This window comes from Spermophilus citellus (assembly GCF_964194105.1).
Source record: "Spermophilus citellus genome assembly, chromosome: 2".
Classification (NCBI taxonomy): domain Eukaryota; kingdom Metazoa; phylum Chordata; class Mammalia; order Rodentia; family Sciuridae; genus Spermophilus; species Spermophilus citellus.
The window spans coordinates 23,557,061-23,583,607 of NC_138183.1; the positions used below are offsets into that span (position 1 = coordinate 23,557,061).

Sequence of the window (26,547 nt, forward strand, 5' to 3'; positions counted from 1 at the left end):
TTTGTGTGTGCAGTGCCCAGGATATTAGCAGGTATTTTGTGGAGACTTGTAAATATTGGTTAGATGAATGACTGAATGAATGACTCCAGGATTCCAAATGCAATCAGGAATCCATTTCTGTTACTACCTAGAAATGCAGGTAGAGATGTAAGGAGAAAAGATAATGTGCTCAGATTCTATAATCTATAAACTGGTCCTACGGGAAGGAGCAAAAGTGTCTATAGTTCTCATTATCTTGCCTGTAACACATAATAACAACTCACACACTGCAAGGCTTCTGTGCACTTTACAAGGCTCTAATCTGCCCCCACACAGATCATATTAGGAGGGTGAGAACTAATAGTCGGCCCAAATGCAGACACAATAAACAGCAGCAGCAGCCAGGAATGAATCTCCTCCATGCTGGGACTGGCTCTGTCTCTATTAATCAAGCTGCCAATTAATCACTGTCTTTGGTTTTGAAGCTTTCCTGTGGGGGCAGCATGCAGGAATGAAAGAATCACAAGCTCTGAGATCAGAAAGACCTCAGGATGCAGCTGCGACTCAGTCACTGCAGAGCCAGAGGCCTCCCAGGGCTCAGTTTTCTCATTTGTAAGCCAGGTTACGATGGCTACCTCCAAAAACATCATCGAGAGCACTAAATGAGATAATGTGCAGTGTTTTGTGTGGTACCCGCCCCTAACAGGTATTCAAGAGTGGTAATGACGGGGGTGATGAGGAAGATTGTCTTTTCATTTCAACTTTTCCTACCAGATTATAATCTTACTGAACACTTTGACTTTCTTCTTTCTTTCTTTATTCTCTTCCTCCTTCCTTCCTTCCTTCCTTCCTTCCTTCCTTCCTTCCTTCCTTCCTTCCTTTCTTCTTTTATATTCCCCAACAGTCTCTGGTTTAAAGTATAATAAAGTGGTTGGGCATCCCAAAGACAGCCAAATAAACTGAAGTTTTTAAATGCTCAGTGTTTTAGTGCTTTTCATAAACCTGACAATGTTTAACCACGGAAGGGTAAAGTGTGGCAAAAAACTAAACTGTGTAAGTGACTAGTAAACTCTGTACTGTCTTTCATAAATCATTGATAAATTAAGTGTGGACAAATAAGAAAATAAAGAAAAAGAAGTAATCACTTCTTAAAATAGCAAAAAATTGTTTGTTTGGGCATAAAACCTGATCTTCCCACATTTCCCATCAAGATGTCCTATTGAGCCAGGTGCAGTGTTGCACACCTGTAAGCCCAGCTGCTTGGGAGGCTGAGGCAGGAGGATCGCAAGTTCAAAGCCAGCCTCAGCAACTTAGCGAGGCACTAAGCAACTCAGTGAGACTCTGTCTCTAAATAAAATACAAAATAGAGCTGGGGATATGGCTCAGAGGCTGAGTGCTCCTGAGTTCAATCCCTAGTACCGCCCCCCCACCCAAAAAAAAAAAATGATGTCCTATTGAATATGTGCTCTGACCACGGACACTCACCATTGTGGTCACACCTGAACAAAGATGGTAGCTGCCCTTCTCAACAGTTGCCCAGGTACAAATTCAAACTGATTGTGTTAGTCAGCTTTTCATTGCTGTGACCAAAATAACTGACAAGAACTTAGAGGGGGAAAAATGTATTTCAGGCTCCTGGTTTCAATCCATGGTTCAATCCACCCGGCTCCATTGCTCTGGCCCTGAGGTAAGGCAGAACATCACGGCCAGGGCATTCCAAATCCAAACCACAGCAGTTGTTGATAATCTGCTTTTAGCAAGTGAACTCTCACCAGGTAGAAGCCATTCTCCAAGCTTAGCCCTTATTCATTCCTGCTTAATTTAACTGCAGTTATCATTAAACTTATTTTTTCTTATTTAAAATACCTTAACTTGAACCTAGCAAAGTCCTCATTGGCACCTGCCTTTATAACCATGTCACTCTTACCCCAAAGCCTCTTTTTGAAATCAGTAGCATTGGACAATTTACTGTGATACAATTTTTTTTTAATTTAATTAAGCCACAGTCTCTCCAGTGCTCACCAGGTCTATGAAAGTCTACTTTAGTCATATTATGATTTTTCTAAGCATAGCACTTATTCTAGGTCAGTATAGATGTGTGTTCAAACTGATCCTGTCAAGAAGGATCCAAAGATTGAGGTTTAGCTCTTATTTACCAGAAAGGCAACTGACATCTCCCTTTCTAAAACGCTTGGAGCTGAAAGGGGCCTGGCAACATTCAGTAATGCTTGGTTGTGTCATTACTGTTTCTCTCGTTATCAGTGCAAAGAGGAAAATTAATATATTATAATTATTGCACCCTTCTCTGTGTCCTTGACCTGGCCTGGAAATGCCATCCACTCAGCCACTCTTTGTTTTATAAAAAGAAAATGAAGATACAGGAAGAAAGAGGAAGAATTACCTAAGAATGAGGGTCCAGATTGGTTGGTGGGCAAAGTGAGCCGGCAGAAATAGATCTTCCAGACTTTTCTCTGCTGTTTCCTTATCTGACCTTCTTGTGTATGCTGTTTGTATGAAAAGGTTATCTATATTACATGATTTAAAATATTCCAAATACTTTCAATCACCAGTGGTCTTCAAAGGGCAAATATGCCCAAGTGCATCATATTAAATCCCCCCCAGATTTAAAAATTTTTAAAGGTAAATTCCTTGAGGAGATGGGGAGTGGGAGAGAAAGAAAGAAGAAACATCCCGGAAAAGATTCAACGTCAAAAATCCGAGCAAGAGGAGAGTTGTTTTATAGAGGAAAGGCCATTAAGAGGAGAGAGAAGATTCTAGAAAGGTAAAGCAGGGACCGGAGGAGATGGGAAACCACTCTATGGTTTCACCTCTGGGCTGCCCCCTGGATAGAATCTGAAATTCTGGGTTATTCCAAGAGCCAAATCTGCCACATACATATCAGAATAGCTCTGCCTCTGGCAGATGTGACTTCTCATAGTCTCTGACAGCCCTGTCATCAAGAGAGCTCCTAGGTGTCAGTCCTAGGACACTTGGTGGCCAAGGCTACTCTAAGGATATTATTGAGGACATATTTCTCATGGTTTTAGCATGAGGAATGACTACATTTCTCAGAGTAGCTGTTTTTTACTTTGTGGACTCTCTGAACCACGAAGCTGAACAAGGTTGTGGTCATAGATGCTGTGACGGCCCTCCACACCCTCTGAACCAAGTCCGGAGCCAACAACTGGTTGCTGTGACTACTGCCTCCTGGTGGTTCCCAGCTGCCCCCTTCTCCCAGGAAGATGACCCTCTGCTGACCAGAATGCTTGGCCCTGGGGGCCACAACCTTTCCAAAGGCAGTCCATGGTCAGTGCCTGAATTGGAGGGATATAGAAGACCTATTGCCTAAATGGAGAAGCCGTGATGGAGCTCAGGCTTCAGAGCCAACCTCTATGAGTTTACCAGAAGTTAGTCTTGAGCAAGACCTTGCTTGGCTCTTTGTCTTCCTATCTCCTGTTTCAGATCCTCTCTCACAGGCTTTTTCAGAAGGCCACACATTTTATGAACTTACATGGCTTAGACATGGTTTGAGTGTGTCCCCCAGAGGTTCATGTATTGGGAGCGTGGTCCTCCACGTGGCAATGTGAAGAGGGGGTGACCCTAGAGAGAGGTCACAGGACCAGCCCCTTCCCAGATAAGAAGCTCTGGCTTCTTTTCTCTCCTTGTGGTCTCTCCTTACACATGCACTTTTGCATTGTGATGACATCCACAATGAGACCTTCACCAGAGCAGAGCAGAAATCAGCAGCATGCCCTGGAACCTCCAGAACTGTGACCTAAATAAACCTTTTGTAAGTAAAGAATTCAGCCTCAGGTATTTTGTTATGGTAACAGAAAATAAACTAACACAAAACCCCAATATCTGTGTTAGGCTCTGCTTCTAGGAACGTGACTTGTTCACATTCTACATCATTAAATCTGAGATCATACCAACTATAAATTTACTATTTTATGTATCATCAAGCTACATAATATAATTAATTATGTATAATCAATTAAAATGTGACAGACCTTTAGCATTCCATATTTAATTATTTCAAAGAGGCATATTTGACTTTTTCCTTTAGCATTCCATATTTATATATATATATAATATAATATAAATATAGATGATCTTGCTGCACTGCATACTTTCCACCTGTTACACATAGTCAAATAAGCTTTGTTTAAACTATCTTTTTATGCATAGTAATTTAGAAATCTGAGAATTATATAAACATCTCTTATTTATGGGTAAGTTTCATCATATATTCAGTCAGAGAAGGTAGTAGTAGGGGAAATAATAATGCCTTATAAATAAATAGCTGCCTATCAAGGTCTTTCAGGAAAATTATTCCTTTCCATAGAGTGTCAATCAGCCTTGGAGTAGTTTCAGATTTATTGAAATGGAATGAGATCCAGGGAGCAATAATGGTGACCATCAACCTTTGGGTGAGTACCATTGCTTTCAGGATGAAGTCTATAATCTTAACAAGACTCCGAGCCATGTGTGATCTTACCCCCAGCTAGCTCTCTACCATCATCTTATAACCCTCTAACCTACACACACACACACACACACACACACACACACACACACACCAGACTGGCTTTTTTCCATTTTGAAAACACTCCAAGTTCTTTCCCACCACTGGGCCTTCTTAACACACCACTTACTCTTTCTGGGGTGTTCTTCCCTGCCCACTCATTGCCCATTTCACGTTAACTCAAAAGACTCTTCTTTCAGGAAGACTTCCTTGACTTTCCAGATTGTAAAAGGACCCTTACAACAGGCTTCCTGCCTTTTATTGCACAGTTGCAAATTGACATCTATTCCCGCAATTATTTGATTATTCCCTGATTAATCTATGCACTTCATGGGGATAGTTCCAAATTCTGTCTCACTCACCACTGTACTTTTGTATATGCCAATGTCTGGTATACAGTAGGCACTCAATGAATACTGATTGACTAGGTAAATCAGACTGTGATAACCAGCCACATCCATACTGAGAGGCAGTATGAGACAATGGTTAATGGAGTTTCAAGACTGAAACCACAAGTTCAGGATTAAATCCTGGCCCTGCCATTTCTAGCTGTGGAATTTGAGGTAAGTTAATTCACATTATTGTGCATCAGCTTCCTGGAGGTAATCTGCAATCTCATTGAATCTAAGATGCTCTTTATGGTAATACACATCATCTGTCCTAAAAGAAAAACAAACCTATCAAACTAGAATACAATGCTTGCTTGGAATTTTTCTGCCGCAGTCTGGCTGGGCACAAATGACAAGCCACTGAAGCAGGAACAAACTTTATTTCTGAACTCCACCAGCACACTCCACACACGCTCCTGGGAACTCCCCCGAACGAACGCCATGCGGCTCCTCCAGGAACCAACAACCGGAAAATCCCTCCTCAGGCACTTCCCCAACCAATGGGAACTCTCCGGGAATCCCCACAAGAACTCGAGTGGAATTCAACGGGAACTCCGCCAGAACTCAAAAGTCATCATCTTAATGGCTCTCTAGCGTCACCTCTCAACCACTACTTCTGGCAAAAATGCCATGCGTCATCCGGACTCGGCCGTGGCCCTCAACATTTTTCCAAACAAAACTACCCTCTTTCCATCAATAGGGTTAGTGAACTACCATTCTTTAAAGTGCTCCATGATGCTACCTCTCCTGACTCCCTGCCCCATCTAGGAGACTTTCTTCCATGACATGGACACCCTGTTCTGTAAGATGATTTTACCAGTAGGTGTCAACAGAAGGATTCAGACAAGAATCAGGATAATATCGTAATCAACAAATAAGCCAAACACATGCAGTATCAGCAATGTTCATAATTTAATTGAAATGTAAAGATAGGGGCTAGGAATGTGACTAAGTGGTAGAGTGATTGCCTAGCATGTGTGAGGCCCTGATTTCAATCCCCAGCACCACAAACATGAGCATACACACACACACACACACACACTCGCATATGTATGCACACACCCCATGAACAGCTATGATCAGATGCAACATTGGCAGGCAACAACCCCATTAACACCATGCCCCATTGACAGCAATAATAAGAGGCCATGGTTTGTAAGACATATCTCAATTTCAGAGAATCAAAGATATAAAAATAGGCACATCAACAAATTTGTAGAATTTAGTAGATCTTCGTTTGTTGTGAGAATTAAGTACGTGGGCACATATGAAGCACACAACTTGTTCATATGAAATCTTGGACACATAATAATAAATCTTCATGATCACCCAGCAGATATGACCATCTCTACAAAGCAGTCTTTGGCCACAGTGCCCTCTCCTTGGACGCCTCTGGAAAGACCAAGCCAAATGATATCTCCCCAAAGACAGCTCAATCCTCCCTCCCTCCCTCCCTTCCTTCCTTCCTTCCTTTTTTTTCTTTTATGGTACTTGACATTGAACCCAGGGGTACTCTGCTACTGAGCTACACCCCCACAGCTTTGTATTTTTCATTTGGAGACAGAGTCTCACTAAGTTGCCCAGGCTGCCCTTGAACTTGATATCCTCCTGTCTCAGTCTCCCCAGTTGCTGGGCATGTGCACCATGCCCAGCCTCATTCGTTTATTCTACATAGTGATGATAATAATCAGGAGCCTGGAGAATTCAGGCTTTTCCAATGGAGCAGTGGTGGGATTACAACTCCCCTCTAGAATAGCAACCTCTTGAAGATAGTATTCTGTCTGCTTATCCACTATCACATCCCCAGTACTCAGCACTTAGTAGGTACTCAATACATGAATTTGAATGAGTGAGTTCATAATTCCATAGACATTTATTAGCATTAATGATGGTAAGGTGAGAGAATTCACACTGTGGAGGACATGACTCACAGCTGAGTCAACTATAAATAAGGCTCTGGTCCCCTATTATCCCCCTTTTCCATGGCAGTCTTGAAAATATCCCAGTTTTATGGGCCCATTTTAATGGAAATGAACTTAAGAAGTTAAAATTATATAATTAATTATACTGGGTGTCAATTACAATTACTTTTTGATCCAGGACTGCTCATGGATCACCTGGCAACCATGAAAGAAAAACAGTAGCAGGTGTTTGGGCTTGGTTCACACTTGCTAACTAATTAGATGGACATTTTTCCCCTTGGAAATCCTAAGCAGTTTTTATTTAGCTCCAAAAAAAAAAAAAAAAAAGGCAGTTGGAACCCAGAGACTTTCAGACACCTTTGTTAAACTTTCTTGCTTCTGGACTAGAAAACATTCTATCATTGAGATGCTTTTGTATATTTCTAATCTTATTTGTTAGGAGTTGATTTTATAGTTTGTCTCCATCTTCTGAAGATCAAGTTCTACCAAGTAGACAAGACAGAAGTGGGTAGACTCAAGTTAGACTGTCACAGTTTGAATCATGGCTCTGTTGTTTACCAGCTGTGTGATCTTAAGTGCATTACTTAACTTTTCTGTGGTTCAGTTTTGAAATCTGTAAAATGAGCATAATAATGATATTCACACCACTATATTGCAATGTGGATTAAGCAAATGAGCAATGCCTCTATACACAATAAGTGCTCTATAAGTTTTAAACAAAATGCACCTTAGTTCTCAATAAGTTTTTTTTCTAATAATTGATTATTTGATAGCTTAGACACATGATAGAAGTTACTATAAGCAGGTGTACGTGAGGCTTGTATTTGCATATGCTTAGAGAACACCTCCTACATCTTTAGATTTGGTTTTGTTCAAGGATTGTTGGTAGAGAATACTGGCTAAGATTTTTGGTACCATGCAACAGAAACTTCTGCTGGCATACTGTATAAGTCCATTTCCACCGCTATAACAAAACACCTGATTAGCTGGGTACATAACAAAGCACCTGATTAGCTGGGTACTTCATAGAGAAGGGTTTATTTCACTCATAGTTTTTTTGGGTCCAAGCACATGACACTGACATATGTTTGACTCTAGTGAGGGTCCCATTGTATGACTATGTCATGGCAGATGAAATCATGGTGGGGGGTTCTGCAAGAGGGGAATAATCACACAAGATATCACACAAGAGAGAGCTAACATAGAAAGTGGGGAGGAGTCAGTCTTTCTCTTCTACATCCATTCCTCTTGTGGAGCTACTGGGGGTCCACCACCAGGAACCACTTAGTCCCTTCCAAGTGTGATTCCCCTAACATCCCAACCACCTTGTACTAGGCTCCGTCTCTTCAAGGTTCCATCACTTGCTGACCTCACCACACTGAGAGCCAAACTTCAAAACCTGAAGCTTCAGAAGACACACTCTAAACCTCTACCTCAGCTAAGCACTCAGCTAAGCTACCTTTAGCAGAGCCCATGGGGGACCCTAGAATCAAACCTCAGAAAGGACAGAAACCAGGTATCTCTGGGAATCTGACTCTAAGGATTTTCCTTCTTGCATCACTCCCTAGAGATCTGAATTCTTGGGAGAGTTTGAGAGGCCTGAAGCCACATGCCCACCTTTGGTGCTCAGTGGTGGAGGGCACACGTGTGTCTGGATGGCTGGTCCTGACAAGATGGTGGAGAATGGTGGAGGCCAGGGTGATACAAAGGAAAGGCAGATGCTAGTACCAAAAACGTAGGAATGGCTGTGAGGCTGGCCAAAGCACAGCTGTCTGCCACATGAAGATGGAGGAGGGGGAGGGCCGGGTTCTCAAAATCCTGTTTATATTTGCACTGTAGGCCTTTCCAGAAATTTAAATATGTCTCTCTCCTCAGAGGGTACTCTCTCCCTGAGAGGCTGCCTCATCCTCTGGTCATTCAGGCAAAAAGAGCAAGAATCTGGCAATAATTATAAACTGCTTCTTTTCCCTGACTTAATGAAGCAGATCTCCTGTTGTTTGTGTTGCATTAATTTAAATACTAATCTTTGTCTCACCATTTCATAATAACAATTTCCAATTCAATCAAAACAACATTAGGCTACACTTTCAGCGTTTAATAAATGATAAGTTTTGAAGCTGCCTCATACATTCACGAATCCTTTTTTCTGTGGAGCTGTCTTTGGCTATAAGCACCGGAGCACCCAACTTGAAGCTGTGTGAGCCAAATCAAAACATGTCAGTGCACAGAGCTGATGTCCAGATGTAGGACAGGCTTCAGGGAAGTCAATGGTTCCAGCTCCATTCTCAGTAAATACTCAGATGCTTTCTGCCCTTATTTTCTCTCTTTGTTCTTCATCTCAAACTGGAAACAAGACGACAAGGATTTCCTGGATTCACCAGGACATAAAACAATATGTGATAGGAAAACGAGATCTTTTCTTTATGCAGGTTATCAGTAATAAGGTAACTTTCCCTAGACCTTTTTAACAGACTCATAGCTCATTGGCCCAGTTTAGATCATGTTTACAATTCTGAAACAACCTTAGCCAGAGTGATGCCACCTGCTAGCTGGCTTAGGTTTGGATTCTTAAACCAGCCACCGGAAAAGAGAATTATATTAACCATGCCTGGCCCCCAACTCACAGGATACTGAATAATAACAAAGAGGAGGAATGCGGCATTGGTATCCCTCTGCCCTCATATCTAAACCTCCCTGCTGTTCCCCCCTCCATCTTTGAAAAATTTAAGACACAGGAGAGGACAGAGGCCACTTCCCACTAACAGCCCTGTGAGCTCTCTGACCTCCCTCACAGTTGGAGCAGGGGCTTGTAGCAGATGCTCCTCTGAGGACACATATCTGTCTCAGTCAAGTTCATTTCAGAACCCATGAACCAAAAAGCCAGGGACCACCTGGGAAATTCATCTGAGTGGCAGATGATGGCTAGTTTCCAAGGACAGGGGTGGCAATGGCAATGGGACATCCAGAACAGAACTGTCAGATTTAACGTGAAAATACAGGCAGCCCAGTGAAATTAGAATTTCAGATAAACAACAAATCATTTTCTGTGTAATTTTTTTTTTTGAGTATAAGTATGCCCCAAATATTGCATGGGACATATTGGCACTAAAAAGCTTCATTTGTTTGAAATTCCAGTATAACTAAGTATTGCATTTGATAGACCAAATCCAATGGTATCCAGTGTCCAGTGGCAGCAGAACTGAGTGGCCAAGTTAGGAAAGTTATCATCAGACTGGGCTTAGGACTTGTTTTTCATGCTGCTACCAACCTCCCTTTCTTCTGCCTGGTTTCCAAGCCTCGTTTTGCATTAGTACCAGAAATCCCGTAAGACTACACCATACATGTTATAAGCTTGCAACTATGGACCCTGGTTATACATACCTCAGCATCCCCTACTAAATCTTGAACCTGTCCTCTAGCATTGAAATCATTATAAACTATTAAATAGGAAAAAGAACATTCTTCTTTTAAAGCAGAAATAGTATAGTTCTATCTTCTACTAAAGTCTGGGCCTTAAAAAGAATAGAGTTCTTTGCAGGTTTCTGCTTTGTCAGTGGTTGAAGGAAGTTTATACAATACTTCTTGCTCCAACTGAGCTAAGTGTAAAATGAAAACAATTCTAGAAGGTTAGATAGCTTTAAGGTTAAGGGTTACAAAGCTCCAGCCTTGGGGGGAAAAAAACTCTCTCCCTTACTTCTCTTGGCCAATCCTGACTAATAAAACTAAATTCTTCTCATACACAATGACATTACTACTATTAAGAATATAAACAGGGCCAGGGTTATAGTTCAAAGGTAGAGCACTTGCCTAGCACAGGTGAGGCACTGGATTTGATCCTCAGCATCACATAAAAATAAATAAATAAAATTAAGATTTGTGTCCATCTACAATTAAAAAAAATTTTTTAAAGAATATGAGCACTGGGCTGGGGATGTGGCTCAAGCGGTAGCGCGCTGGCCCGGGTTCAATTCTCAGCACCACATACAAACAAAGATGTTGTGTCCGCCAATAACTAAAAAATAAATATTAAAATTCTCTTTCTCTCTCTCCCTCTCTCACTCTCTCTTTAAAAATATATATATTTAAAAAAAAAGAATATGAGCACATTGAAAACCTACATTGTAAAAAGCTTTATTAATATTTTTGGCTTCTAAATTATATTGAATTCTTATTAACTCTCTTACTTCCCCAGAATACTCTATTTCTACAGTTTGAATTTCCTTTGAATCAAGGGTTGATGCTAATATACCAGTTGTCATTGGTGATGTGATAGAGCAACTTAATGAAGCTGAGGACCACAGGCTGGATACACTGGCCTTCTGTCTTTTTGTGTTTGTGTGTGTGTGTGTGCAAAACTACTGTATTTACAAAAATGGCACAAAAGTGAATTCAACAGTTGATGCACTTGCATACTTCATTCACATTTGTATTTAACACTACAAAACTAAATAAGAATACTAGCTTCAATGGCAGCTGTTAAGCACTGAAGTCACATAAGTTACACCAAATATTGCCCAAGTAAAATTATATTGTTAAAGCTGAAACAGGTTTAAGGCCATTCAAGTTCAAGCACAGTTATACAAATCTTTCAAAGCCCCTCCTATTTTCATTTGAATCTGTGATCTTTCTTCAAACTTGTGGCTTAAACTTCTGTTTGATAAAACCCAGAAGGAAAATCCAGAAGAAATCAATACAGAGGTTACATTAAATAAGAGTAACATACACAGCTATAATTAAGATAAGCGAGGAAGGCAAAACATTAAAATTGTAAAATTTGCTTATTACTTGTTGGAACCTATATTAGGAGTTAGGTGATATATACAAATATTTTCATGTAGATTACTTATGTTGCTCTAACATGTCCTTTTCATTAGTGCACTGTTAAAACTAATCAAAACCTCTACACATGTATATTCCCTTACAACAGCAGCACACACTATCACTACCTGCAAAGCCGTCAGTCTCATTTAAATGACTTAGTGAATGAAAGGAATAAAAAGTGGGTAAGTAACATATGAGGAGAAATAATGGGAATTAGAAAATTCATGCAGGTCAGCTCTTTTAATCAGCCAGCCAGCTTGCTAGCAACAAGGGATGGTTTCCGTTGAGGAAGGTCCCGTGGAGTGGGAATATGGTCACCAGTGACCTCTGTCTTTTCCCGGGCTGCAGTAGGAAGTTGCTCGTTCTTCATCTTTGCTTTTGCCATGTTGTAATCCCCAGAATCAAAATATTTTTGCCCTTTCTGCAATCGTTTCCTTAAAAAATCGGAATCTCCAGGCTTTTGTCCCAGATGAGGATACCTTGCTTTTAATTTTGCTTCTTCAGCCTTCTCTGGACTAGTCACTTTATCTTCCATTTCCTTCTGCTCCTCCGCCGAGGCCGCCTCGGCATAGTGTTCCCTCTGCCCAGCCCCTTTCTGTCTTCTCTAGGTCACGAAGGAAGCGAAGGAAGCATGTTGGGTCTAGATCTTGAACTTTGCTCTTCAGCATGGCTGCCAGGACTGGTGGGTCTCTTGGGCTCCCAGCTGATCCAATGCTGATACAGATTGGTTGCTGAGGTGCTTATAAAGTGGACCCAGCTGCTCCAGACTTTTCCAACTTCATCCCCCATATCTGGAGCTGCTAGCCTGGCTCTGGAAGAAAAATCTGAAGATTCTCTTAACAATCGTGATTGCAAATATGAACAGGCTACTAAAATACAGGCATGTGGGGCATGTTTTTCCCCACCCAGCATCTGTCCTTCTTTTCCCACTCAGCCTGATTTCTTCCTATAGGCGTGTTTCTCCCACACTATGTGAAAGCTTAGCAGGACAGTAAAACCAAAGCCACCATTCTGCCAGAGAAGCTGAAGATGCCCCTGTGGGCTCCTACCGAATCCTGGGTTCTGGAGAATTGCCTCCAGCCTACCCCAGTAGTGGAGCTCCTGACCAAGGTATGGTGTAACATGTAGCCATGGCAACCTAGTGACTCACCCAGAACCAATAGGATACAATAAGACTTAGGCACGGACTATCTCTGCTCTTTATCATTGGATTTGAAGTGACTAAATGACTACCACAACCAAGAAGCCTGTTTGAAAATAAGGCAAATCGGAGAATGTAGACCAAAAGACCAAAAAAGAAAGAAGGGTCCTGGTGACACTGCTTGACCTCCTTCATCAAGACATTACTGAAGCCAGCCCTCCCTCTGAAATTTCCTCTTCTAGGTCAATTTGATTGCTGTCACATGGAACACAGCTCTAACTGACGCTATGGGTTCTCCCCATGTGCCCAATGAGACCATCCAGAATCAAAAGTGGTCTCAGGCAAGAGGCAAGGAGTTCACTTTTCCAGCAGTATTAGGGTCTAATTCTGACAAGTCATCCCACGTGGGTGCCTCTGTCTCCTTCCCTGGCTCAGGAACATCCCCACCTGCCCTAGAGACTCGTAGGGTCACAGTGCAAATAGCAGAGCAATTCACTTTTTGCTACATATTTAAGCCTTGGATAGTCAAACCACATTTTTCATTGAAGAGCTCATGGCTTTTTTTCAGGGAGAAATGATTAGAAGTTAAAACTCAAATTTGTTTGTATTCGATGAATAAACGTTCAAAAGTATAACTTAACAAAATCTAATCCTGAACTCAAGATTGAATCCTACTGCACTGTAGGTTTGTTTATTTTTCTTGGGATGGACTGGTATTTGGCTATATGTTTCAACTATCAGATTTCTCCTGAAAAAGCTAATGATTTCCTGAGAAAATGACTCAGTGTAACAACAATAAATTTCCTGTAAACTGAAAAAGTGATAAACTTCCCATAAGTTGTAAAAGGGAGGGAAAAAAAACCTCAGTGTTTCCACACTTCTTTAGGAACTATAGTAAGAAAGAAACTGGTACTATAAAATATGACATTTTATCATTAGGCGAATTATTTAGTAGTTTCTGGAAACATCAAGAAATAAAACAGAAAGGAACCTGATGTAAGTAGAGATGAAACCCCTATTCCTTAGTCCTTGTATTTCTACAAGAAAATTTTGGCTCCCAAGAAAGTACGATTATAGCTGCACATATAATCTTGTTCTCAGTCCAGTGTCTTGAAGAAAAATCGGATACTTGGATCTCTGTGGTCTGACCCATGAGTCTTCTTCCCAATTGATTACAAGCTCTTGAAGAAGATGGGGGTGTGGTGAGTTACCTCTACTATGGCCCCCCAAATCAGACAGTGCTTGAGAGAGGAACTGAGAAAAATATGATATGCCTGGAGAGAGAGCAGGTTCCAGGTGGAAAGCAGCATGAGATGAGGTCATGGAACAGGTAAGGACCAGATCACCTGTGGTCTTGTGACGGGTCTTCGTCAGTATTTGAGTTTTTATTCAGAGACCATTGGAAAAACAAATCACTCAGGGGTTTCAAGTAAACTAGTGATAAGCTCAAGCTTACATCCTGGTTGTCTGCAGAATGGGTTAAAGAAATGCAAGCAGAGACAGAAAGATGGATTAAAAGGGTGTGGCTGTGATCTAGATCCGAGATGAAGTAGTCAGAACTGGGGTGGTGACAGTGAAAGTAGAAATTAAGAAATGTGGATTAGTTGAAAACATTTTGTCATATGGGATGGACACAAAACATGATGTATTCTATCTGGCAGATACTACTGGTTATGTCCCACCACAATCCATTCTTCTCTATCATACACACAATCCATGCATTTTACCTGGGCACATGGCTACCTGGAACAAAGGTTATACTTCCTAGCCCCTCTTCTAGCTAGATCCAGCCTTATAACTAAATTCTAATCCATGATGGGGGTGTAACATGTACAACTTCTGGGACACAGCTATAGTTCCTTTTCTCCTCCCATCCTGATGCTCAGCACAAGGAATTTATGACAAAACTGTCTCTTGAACCATGAAAATAAGGACTGGGGCACAGGGCTTGCAAAGGCTAGTCACAGAGAGTCCTCCAATCCCTCCCTATAAGTACACCAATTTGCAATATAAGTTTGATATTTCTTCCTCCAAGGGTGGAGTTTTTTCCTACATCCCTAGAAATCTCACTGGTCCTTACTTTCTTTGGCCAGTAGATTCAGCAGAAGGGATGCTGTGGGACTTTCGAACCTAAACCTCAAGAAGCCTGGAAGTTTCCACCCTCACCATCTCCCAACACTGTCTAGATACCACCACATAAAGAGACCTCATCTGACCTATTGGCAGATGAAGGGTTGTGCCCAGGAGACCCATGTACTCCAGCCAACCACCTGCATGAACCACACCAAACACAACATTAGATTCTTTAATATTTAAATTAAATTTCCTGGTTTTATTATTTAAAAGTTTTATCAGACCTGAAGTTTAGATGAATTAATATAAAAAATTCTTAAATTTGAAGTTAAACATTTTTGAGGGGGGGGGGGGGCAGTTCTGGGGATTGAACTCAGGGCATTCTACCACTGAGCCACAACCCCAGCCCATTTTTTTGTATTTTATTTTGAGACAGGGTCTCACTGAGTTGCTTTGTACCTCACTTTTGCTGAGGCTGACTTTGAACTTTCAATCCTCCTGCCTCAGCCTCTCAAGCTGCTGGGATTACAGGCATGCACCACCACACCTGGCTGAAGTTAAACTTTTTTTTTTAATCAAAGAAAACAGTTTGCAAATCAAGATGGAAAATTGCCCAATTAGTCCTCCCCTTCTTTTATTCATACTTTAAATACTTCAATGCATTTATGCTTCTTATCTATTATTTGATTATAGTTCATTTTGACCAGCATAGAAGTGAAGCTATGATGGAAAACAAAATTGGTGGTTTAAACACAATTAATCCAAATAATATTCGATTTCATAATTATTTTAGCTGAAATACTTTGATTCCACTACAAGTTCTTCCTTTTTGTCCATTTATAGTTTTGTTTGTTTTCTTATCTTTTTGCAGTGCTGAGCCTCACATTTGCAAGGCAAGAACTCTACCATTGAACTACACCCCTAGTCTAAGTTATATAAATATACTGTTCAGTGTTTTTTTTCCATTTTTATCTGAAAAGTGCCTTTCCAGACCACCATTTGTGAATTCTCAGAAATAAATTTGTTAACTCAATAATAACAATAACCATTTTTAACAACAATTTTACATGAATCAGGTTCCCCAAGGTATTTTTTAACAGCAAAATGAAGACAACCTCACGTCTGAGGAGTGTTATGCACCATACATTTTTAAATCATGTTGTCTCTTCAATTCCTCTTTGCTAATGAATTTTAGATGAATTAATATTAAAAAAATCAAGACTTAATCAAGGACTGACCCTGTTCCCCTAGGAGGAGTGTTATCAGGGACTCTAGGCTTCACATACTTGTGCCAACTTAACAGTGATAAACAGAAGCTAAAGGCCATAACAGCATAAAAATCCAATAACAATGAGTTACATTTTGGCCTGTGTCACCTTGACTGTATCCTCAGAGCTGCCATGGTCAGAAACAAGCATTTAATTACTTCTTTATAGTCAAGGGATTTCTAAATTGTTCCAGGACTCGAGATCCTGGAGAGCCATATAATACAATTGAACTTGTACTTCTTTTATGTCTAAAAAAATCCAATCACATAAAACTCTCATGAGATCTATCTCTTTCCCTAAAAGCTAAACCTTTTCACAAGAAGAATTGTGCATAGCTGGGTTGTTGAGGGCCATGGAATGATTTGGCACACCAATGTCTTATAATTAAGGGTCAGGTAAATAAAAAATACATACTTTCTGGCTAGTGGATAGAGTTAAGCAAGTTGTCTTCCCTGCAAGAGGCAGGCTGATTCTTGGCTGAAGACCAGTTGTTAATGGCACAGGGCAAGGACATTCCTCCTGTGTCTACCCATGCCCTTAGGAGGGAGAAGTTTCCCAAATGTGATGGCAGGAACTGGACTCACTTCTATTGGAAATAGTGTCTTTCTTTTCCATTTCTCTTTTTAAGTTTTACAAAGAATAATTATATGCATTGAAATAATTGGTGAAAGCTGAATGGATATCCTTATTCCCTACCGCCCCCCCCCAACACTTTTTTTTTAACAGTTCAGTTGTTTTCAGTATATTCCAAAGTTATACAATCCTCACAATTATCAAATTTCAGAATATTTTCAAGACCTAAAAAAGGAAGAAAAAAGATGTTTAAAAAAAAAAAAAAACTCCTACAGACCCATTAGTAGTCATTGCCCATTCTTACTCCCCTTAGTTCCTGGAAAAAACCAAGGTACTTACTGACAGTATGGATTTGCCTATTTTGTACATTTCATGTAAATGGAATAATATACTATGTGGCCTTTTCTGTCTAGTCCGTTCACTTAGCATAATGTTTTCCAAGTTCATCCATGTTGTGGCATATATCAGAACTGTATTATCATGAGATCTATGATATTTTATTATGGCCAAATAATTTTCCATTGTATGAGTATCCTACTTTTGTTATCCCTTCCTTGGTGAATGGACATTTGGGTTATTTCTACATTTTGACTATTGAGAATGATGCTACTCTAAATATTCATGCAAGTTTTTGTGTGCTCACGTGTTTTCGTCTTGGGTATATACCTGGAAATATGATTGCTAGCTCATATGGTGACTGGGTTTGACTATTGAGGAACTATCAAACTGCTTTCCACAGCAATTTTGACCATTTTTCATTCCCACCAGCAATGTCTAAGGGTTAGAATTTCCCCACATCCTGCCCAACACTTGTATGCCTTTTTTTTATTATAGCCATCTTAGTAAAGTAGTATCTCTTTCTGGTTTTGTGATGCACTTCCACACGGCTACTGGTGTTGGCCATATTTTCATGTGCTTATTGGCCACTGGCAAACCTTCTTTAGAAAAATGTCTTTTCTTTTTTATTATATTTATTTTTTAGTTTTTTAGTTTTTCGGCGGACACAACATCTTTGTTTGTAAGTGGTGCTGAGGATTGAACCCGGGCCGCACGCATGCCAGGCGAGCGCACTACCACTTGAGCTACATCCCCAGCCCGAAAAAATGTCTTTTCAAATCCTTTGTTTATTTTATTTAAATGGCTTGTCTTTTATGTTGAGATTTCCTTATATATTCTTATATATTCCTTATATATTCTAAATAATTTGCCTTTATCAGACATACAACTTACAAATATTTTCTCCTATTCTGTGGGTTATTTTTTTTTCATTTCCTTGATGATGCTCTTTGAGGCACAAAATGTTTTAATTTTGAAGAAAGCCAACACATCTATTTCTTGTATGTTGCATAATCTTTAGGCATCATGTCTAAGAAATCTTCGCCTAACCTGAGGTCACAAAAATTGATACTTAATGTTTCCTCCTAGAGTTTTATAGTCTAGATCTTTGATAAATTGAGTTAATTTTTTGTAAATGGTGTGAGATAGGGACCAACTTTATCCTTTTGCATGTGCCCCAGGACCATTAAACTCCATTTAATGGTAGTTTCATTGTATAAATCATGTACTTCTTTTATTGAATGTATACCCTAGAAATTCTTTGTGAATTTTATATATGGAGATTATATCCCGCATCCTTGCTGAAACTATTAGTTTTAATAGTATTTGTCCCTCAAGATTTTCTCTATCCAGAATCATGTCATCTACATAGAGAAAGTTTTCTTCCCTTCCAATCTGGATGTCTTTTACTCATTTTTTCTTGACTAATTGCTCTCATGAGATTCTGCAGTATAATGTTGACTTGAAGTGGTGAGAGCAGATATCCTTGTAATTTGCCTGATCTGAGGTTGTGCGTATTCTTACCCTACATTTCTGAGCTATGTGCAGTCTTGAAGCATTACTGTGGATGGCTTGGATCTTGCTGGGTGGTCCTTTGTAATGAATCCATCAGATCTGTTTCCTTATAGTTTTCCCTCTGTGCTTACTATAGTTTGGATCTTAAATGTCCCCTAAAGGTCCATGTGTTGATGACTTGGTCCCCAGCCCATGGTGGTGTAGGGAGCTGGTGGAACCTTTAGAAAGTGGGGCCTAGTTCAAAGGAAGTTGGGTTATCATGATGTGGACTTGAAGGGGGGTATTAGGACCCCAGCCCCTTTCTCTCTCTCTCTCTCTCCTCCCTTCTTTTGCACACAAGAGCATGCGTTCATGCACTTCCTAGCTGCCAGAAGGGGAGCAGCTTTGCTCCACCTTGCACTCTCCATCATGATGTTCTGCCTTGCCCAAAACTGACCATGGACTGAAACTTCTGAAACCACAAGCCAAAATAAACCTTTCCTCCTCATATGTTTATCTCAGGCATTTTGCCACAGTGACAAATCAGACTGATATGGTAGTTGTCCAAGTCTCTGAATTTAGGATGAGCTTAGAAAGGCACCCAGTTAGATTGTCTTGTTTAGCAGCTACATCCTATTTGAAAGCTACAATAACTATAAAAGATGTGCCTACTTTTATACCCACTCTTGCTCTAGACATTCTTTCAACTTGCAAGGCAGAAATCAGAGCACAATCTAAATGTTTCAATTTATTTCATCTTTATTGCCTTGTAAATGTATTTTTGTGTCCTTAAGGATGGCTCTTGTCCCTAGGAAGGATTCTTCAGAGACTACACATTTTTACTATTTAAATCAACTTTATTGGAAGTATAGTTGTACCCATAATAAATAAAATATACCCACTTTAGTGCATTTTTCCTTGATTGTGGAAATGTAATGAGCTATATACCACAAAAATGTTTCCCTATTCCTCTTTCTACATAGGTCCTCCCACCCAAGTACCTTGGACTTGTTCTGTCACTATAGACTTACCTATTCTAGAATCTCATATGAATGGATTCTTACAATCTTTACTTCTTCCGCTCAGCCATGTATTTATAGTCATTCATGTTATTGTGTGTGTTGTTGAAAAGTACTCTATTGAATTCACATACCACATTTATCATTTCATCTGTTGAAGGACATTTGGGTTATTAATAGTGTGAGGCTATTATGAATAAAGCTGCTGTGAGAATTCTTATGTAATTCTTGGTGTGAATACATATTTTTAAATTATTTGGGGTAAGTACCTAGAAGTAAAATTACTGAGTCATATGGTAATGTTTGTCTAAGTTTATTTTAATTTTTTTTTACTAAACTGTTTTCAAAGTGATTGTACAATTTTACATTCCAATCAGTAATATATGAATAATCTCTAGTGAATCCACAATCTGACTAACATTTGGTGGTTTGGTTTTTGTTTTTGTTAAACTTTATCAGTTTAGGGGGTACACAGTAGTAGTTCATGTATGTATGTATGTATGTATGTATTTATATGTGGTGCTGAGGATTGAACCCAGTGCCTCACATTGCTAGGCAAGTGCACTACCACCGAGCTACAACCCCAGCACTCACTGTGGTTTTAATTTGAATTGCTCTAATGATTTATGATATTGAGCATCTCTCAGTTCATTTGATTATGGGTCATTCATACATCTTCGAGAAATGTGTTCAAATCTATTGTCTTGTTTTTACTGGTTGTCTGTCATACTATTGAGGTGTAAGAGTATTCTATACATTCTGGATTAAAGTCTTTTTTTAGATATCTGTTTCAGCATATTTTCTTCCAATGTGTGACTTTCCTTTTCAGTATTTTTAAACTTTCTTTTTCAAAAGAAGAAGTTTTAGTTTTAATAATTATTTTATTGATTTAATTTTACTTAGATGACAGTTAATTTCTCATTGTGACATATATCCCTTCTCAGCTCTGCAAGACTGGTTTTGTCTCCTGTTTTTGTTTTGTTTTTAATACACACACACACACACACACACACACACACACACAGAGTGAAATGGCTAGATAAGCTAATTAACATATGCAACAGCTCACTAATTTTTTAAATGTTTTTAGTCGTAAATGGATACAATACCTATATTTTATTTCTTTATTTATTTATGTGGTGTGGGATTGAACCCAGAGTCTCACAAATGCTAGGCAAGAGTTCTGCCCCTGAGCTACAGCCCCTAATTTCTTTATTTTATTTATTTTTTGGTCCCGGGGATTGAACATAGTGGCATTCTACTCCTGAACTAGATCTCCCAACTCCCCTGTCTTTTTTTTTTCCAATTTGTTTATTTTGAGTCAGAGTCTTACTAAGTTGCTGAGGCCAGTCTGGTACTTTTGGTCCTCCTGTCTCAGCCTCACAAGTCAATGGGATTACAGGCATACAACATCATGCTTGACATATCCTTAACATTTTTTTTTTGAGGTGAGGTAAAGTTATTAATTTTTTTTCCTTTCATAATTGGTGATTTGTATCTTCCTTAAAAATAAATAAATTGTCTACTCCAAGATTGTAATAGAAGTTGCACAGTAAATTTTAATTAATTTTGTTGCATACTGTGTGATGACTAACAGTCAAGTTACACTTTTTTTTCAAAATAATAATAATTGTAATCCCAGCAACTCAGAAGGCTGAGACAGGAGGATCACAAGTTCAAATCCAGCCTCAGCAACTTAGTGAGGCCCTAAGCAACTCAGTAAGACCCTGTCTCTAATAAAATATTTTTAAAAAGGGCTGGGACAATTCACAATAGCTCAACTGTGGAATCAACCTACATGCTCTTCAGTTGATGAATGGATAAAGAAAATGTGGTATATATAAACAATGGAATACTATTCAGCATTAAAGAGAATAAAATCATGGCATTTGCAAGTAAGTGAATGGAGTTGGAGAATATAATGCTAAGTGAAGTAAGCCAATCAAAAAAAAAAAAAACAAATGCTAAATGTTTTCTCTGATATAAGGAGGCTGATTCATAGTGGGGTTGGTGAGGAGCATGGGAGGATTAGACAAACTCTAGAGCAAAGGGGAAGTTGGGGAAGGGAGGGGGGAATAGGGGTAGAAAAGATGGTGGAATGAGATGGACTTCATTACCCTAAGCACAGGTATAAAGACATGAATAGTGTGGCTCTACTTTGCATACAACCAGAGGCATGAAAAATTGTGCTCTATATGTATAATATGAATTGTAATGCATTCTGCTGTCATATATAACAAATTACAATGATGATGATGATGATGATGATGATGATGATGATAAAGAGGCTGGGGATATGGCTCGGTGGATAACCACCCATTTTCAATTCTTGGTCCAAAATAATAAGATGAAATAATAACAACAACAATAATGAAGTTTTCCCCTGAAGTTCATGAAATTGTTTTTTATCTGTTTTTTCACATCTTCATACATGTATTTTGTATAATGATGACCGTCTCCTTCCACCATCCTTGCTATTCCCCTTCTCCCTCCCTTTCCCTCTGTTTTTTATCTTTTAATGTTTTGTTTTTATTTTTTGTGATACTAGGGATTGAACCCAGCAACACTCTACCACTGAGCTACATCCCCAGTCCTTTTTATTTAGTTTTTATTTTGACAGGGTCTCACTAATTTACCAAGGCTGGCCTTGAACTAGTCATCCTCCTGCCTAAGCCTCCTGAGTCTCTGGGATTACAGGGTTATGTCACCATGGATGGCCTCTGTGGGATTTTTGAAGAAGTCTGGAAGCAGCAATGGAAAGCATTTTCCAGACTTTCTGGCCGTGGTATACAGGGCCGGGGGTGGGGGTGGGGGGGTTGCAGGTCATACTGTGACATACACTGAGATAAGCTTAAAGTAAAAAAAAAAAAAAAAAATCTGAGAATACAATGGTGTTTACCAAACCCAGAGGGTTCTAAGGTGCACAGTGGAATACAACAAGCAGTAGTGTGTAGATCAATTATTCACAGGGGTTATTATATTATCTGAAACTTGATTAAAATACTTAGCATTATGTGCATATATAAATATATCACAGTGAATTCCATCTTTATGTATATGCATAAAGCACCAATCAAAAATAAATAAATAAATGAGCAAAAGGGAGATCAGTAGAGGAGAACTGGGGGACAGAGAAGGAAAGGGAAAGAGGAGGCACCAGGGACCAATTAGAGTAAATCAAATTCCACACATGTATGATTTTGTCAAAATGAACCCAACTATTATGTATAACTATAATGTTCTAATAAAAATAAATAAAATAGCATTGAGAGGCTCGATGTAGTTCAGTGATAGAGCACTTGGCTAGCATGCACAGGGCTCTGGGTTCCATTCTCAGCACCCCAAAAGGAAAGGAAAGGAAAAACATACTGTGCATGGAAAGTGTGATATATATTTATGTGTCAACTACTTTTTAAAATCCAAACAGTTTATATTTAGACTACTGTAATCTATGGTAGTCAGAAACTAGCATAAAGGATGTTAGGTGTTTTTTAACTGGTGAAATGAAGGGAATTCGAGATTTGTGAATGAGCTGGAAGATCGTCCTGGTTCTTCTTTTTCTCCATGAATAGAGCAGAATTGGCAAAACCAGGTGTGGTGGTGGTGCATGCCTTTAATCCCAGTAGCTGGGGAGGCTGAAACCAAAGGATTGCAAGTTCAAAGCCAGCCTCAGCAAGTCATCAAGGACCCATACAACTTAAGGAGATCCTGTCTCAAAATTAAAAAATAAAAAGGTGGGGGATGAAGCTCAGAGGTTAAGCACCACTGATTTTAATCCCTGGTACCAATAACAACAACAACAAAAAATCAGTGAGCTCTTGGTATGATGAAATGACCTCTTTGAATTTCATTTTCTTCCCTGCAAAATGGGGAACATAGTAGCTATCTCCCAAGGGGACCTTGAGCAGAAGGAGACACACCTGGCTCTGGCTCTGAATTGACATAAGGATTTTCCCACAAGTATTTATTTGTTGCTTTTCCTTCTACCGTTTTATCATAGTACTTTGAACTTATTTCATGTCTCTTATTTTATGTCCTCATCTCAACTCTTTTAAATATGGTTCCAAAATCTACTTCAAAACACTGTGATCTCCCCAGGTCTGTCTGGGTGTGCTCCAGGACTCTCTAGTATCATCCATCAGTTCCAGGTACGTCAAATTAAGTGGTCAAAGAAATCTGAGACCTGAGCTGGTCGAGATGGCGCAAGCCTGTAATCCCAGCAGTTTGGGAGGCTGAGACAGAAGGATCTCGAGTTCAAGCCAATCTCAGCAACAGCGAGGGGTTAAGCAACTCAGTGAGACCCAATTCTAATAAAATACAAAACTGGGCTGGGGATGTGGCTCAATGGTTGAGTGCCCCTGAGTTCAATCCCTGGTACCCACCCTCCCAACCCCCCACAAAAAAAAAAAAGAAATCTGAGATCTGAGAAAAGCTTGCTTCAGAAGCCCTGTGGTTGTGTTCCCTTCAAACTAGGCTGAGTCCCCAAACAAAGATAGCCAATCTAGTTCTCCTGTCTCTCATGGAGCCTCAGACTGAGCTGACTCAGAAACCTGAAGCAAGCTCATCACCCATCCTCCTCCTCCTCCTCCTCCTCCTCCTCCTCCTTGTTTTTGGTACTGGGGATTAAATTCAGGGGCATTTGACCACTGGGCCACATGTCCCAGCCCTATTTTTTTTAAAATATCTTTATTTTGTTTACTTATTTTTATGTGGTGCTGAGGACAGAACCCAGTGCCTCACATGTGTGAGGCAAGCGCTCTGCCACTGAGCCACAACCCCAGCCCCACCCAGCCCTATTTTGTATTTTATTTAAAGACAGGGTCTCACTGAGTTGCATAGCGTAGCGCCTAACTTTTGCTGAGTCTGGCTTTGAACTCCTGATCCTCCTGCCTCAGCCTCCCATGCTGCTGGGATTACAGGATTGCGCCTGGCTTATTTCTGCTCTTCTTGACAACATGAAAACATCCTTTTTGCTCCTCTAGTATCCATCTCCCCTTCACTGGTAATCCCCTAGATTTTCTCTACTGATCCAACAGTTCAAGCAAGGTTAACTCCACCTTGTTCTGCGCACCCCCCCCCCCATGCCAATCAATGAAGATCAACCTTTGGGACATTTAGAATGAGAAGGATGTTATTCCCGCAGAGATGCCCAATCAAAGGAACTGAAGCCTGGCACTGACTGGGCCACTCTTGGGTAAGGCCGACAGCCTACCTGAGAATAAAACAATCAAAATGGTGCTCCATGATAGTTTTAGGCAACTAGAGCTGCTGACAATAGGAGTTCCTAATTCTCTTTTGGGTTTATGACTGTTTTAGCTAGATTTCCTTGCAACTCGGAGTTCTGATTCATATATGAAGCCAATTCCCCAAGTAAGGACCTTTTTATTCCCCTTCCCATTTCTTCCTCCTCTTGCCCCTATAACTTCTCTGCCCAAATGGGTTCCACTCTGGGCTGTCCCAAACAAGTTTCCTGTGCCTACAAATGAAATCCTAAGGACTCAGTTTCCCGTGGCCCTGGGGGAAGGGGCACTTGCTTCTTAGGACCAGATCTAGCCCTTTTCTTCCACCCTTGGAGATATGATTCTCTTCTTCCTTTGAGAATCATGTTACAGAGCTCACTGATCATCATTTCCTGATCACTTAATTTACTCAGGAGTAACACCTGTTTTAGTCTCCCATTTCACCCGAGCTCTGACATCATTCCAGTTGGGTTCCCCTGCTCAACAGCTTGTATACATAGTTCATGTGGCATACACTACCTACCAGGCCCAGTTCAAAGTACATATACAGTATTTTAGCTCACTCAACCCTTGTAACAGCACAAGGTGCTATTATCCCCATCACAGATGAGGAAGCTGAGACACAGAAAGGCTATTTACACTGGCCTAGAGTTACCCAAGTGAGGATGAGAATGAGAGTTAATTGCAGTCCAGACTCCCAGTTCCTTATTCTCTATTATTTGTTGCCTCATCTACTCCAGTTTATATTGGTTCTGTGGAGGTGAGAGGGAGTCAGCACTTCCTGCAACTGAGTCACCGGGCATGTGGGAAGTTGCCATAGAGATGTCAGCTGAGGGTGTCCTGGATGCCATCAGAGATCTCTACAGCTCCTCTCCTAGAGCTCAGCGATTTGTTGTCATTGCATATACAAATTCACCAACTAATAGATAAGCCAGAGAAGGGGACTGCAGCTGGACTGAGAACCCAGTGGTAGAAGGGCAAGTTACAGATTCGGCTCCCCTAGTGCTCCGTGGGACTCCTCCTGCCACAGCAGTCCATACTCTGTTTGTAATGGTTGCTGCATTCAGGGCAGTTCGTTCTCCCTGTGTGTTAGACAGTCCTTAGTATGTGTCCCTTGTGCATGTCTTCACCTATGACCCCAAACTACTCAGCCTTCTATAAATTTTGCAAAACTGTTTCAAAAACTCTGGTTTTCTTCCTTCCTTTCTGTTTGAAAGAGCAGGGAGGGGGAATCCAGGAGTTGTTTTCACCACCCCCATCCAAGGGCACCTAGCTGTAGCTTCATCCACAGCTGCTCAGCTCTGAAAAGCCCTCAAGGATTTCCCTCCCAGGCTTCTGGCTCTCATTCTTCTCCAGCACAACAGCTGCTCCACCTCTACTTCCGGCTCTTGACAGGCACTCCCAGCTTCACAACACCAGCTAACAGACTTATCTTACACAACCCCCAGATCCCCAGACCCAACCTGCACATGCATCCCTGTATCAATACAAACTGTTTCAGTGGTCCTGGATTAGAAAACACTGTGTAAATATAAGATATAAGATAGCCAAGTCAGGCGGCTCAAGATACCAAGCAAGCCTAATTAGTATGCACAACGGCTATAATTAGAACGATTTACTGAGTGCTTACTATGTGCCAAGCACTGTCCTAATCGCTTTATGAGCACTTAATCCCTCAGAACACCACCACCATAAGATAGAGACCATCATGTTTCCCATTTTACAAAAAGCAAAACTGTGACCCCCTGAGATCAGGCCCTGCCCGGC

At 40.3% G+C, this 26,547-nt stretch overlaps 1 protein-coding gene and 1 long non-coding RNA gene across 6 annotated transcripts in view; both read right to left on the reverse strand.

The window, feature by feature from the left end:
* Positions 1 to 26,547, reverse strand: part of LOC308642952 — a 1,001,730-nt gene that overhangs the window by 974,572 nt on the left and 611 nt on the right. The gene's annotated exons all lie outside the window — the stretch shown is intronic.
* Positions 11,582 to 12,614, reverse strand: LOC308642865 (cAMP-regulated phosphoprotein 19-like). Its single transcript, XM_081282241.1, has one exon. The coding sequence runs from the start codon at positions 12,169 to 12,171 to the stop codon at positions 11,881 to 11,883; it is 291 nt and encodes a 96-aa protein (XP_081138367.1). The 5' UTR covers positions 12,172 to 12,614; the 3' UTR covers positions 11,582 to 11,880.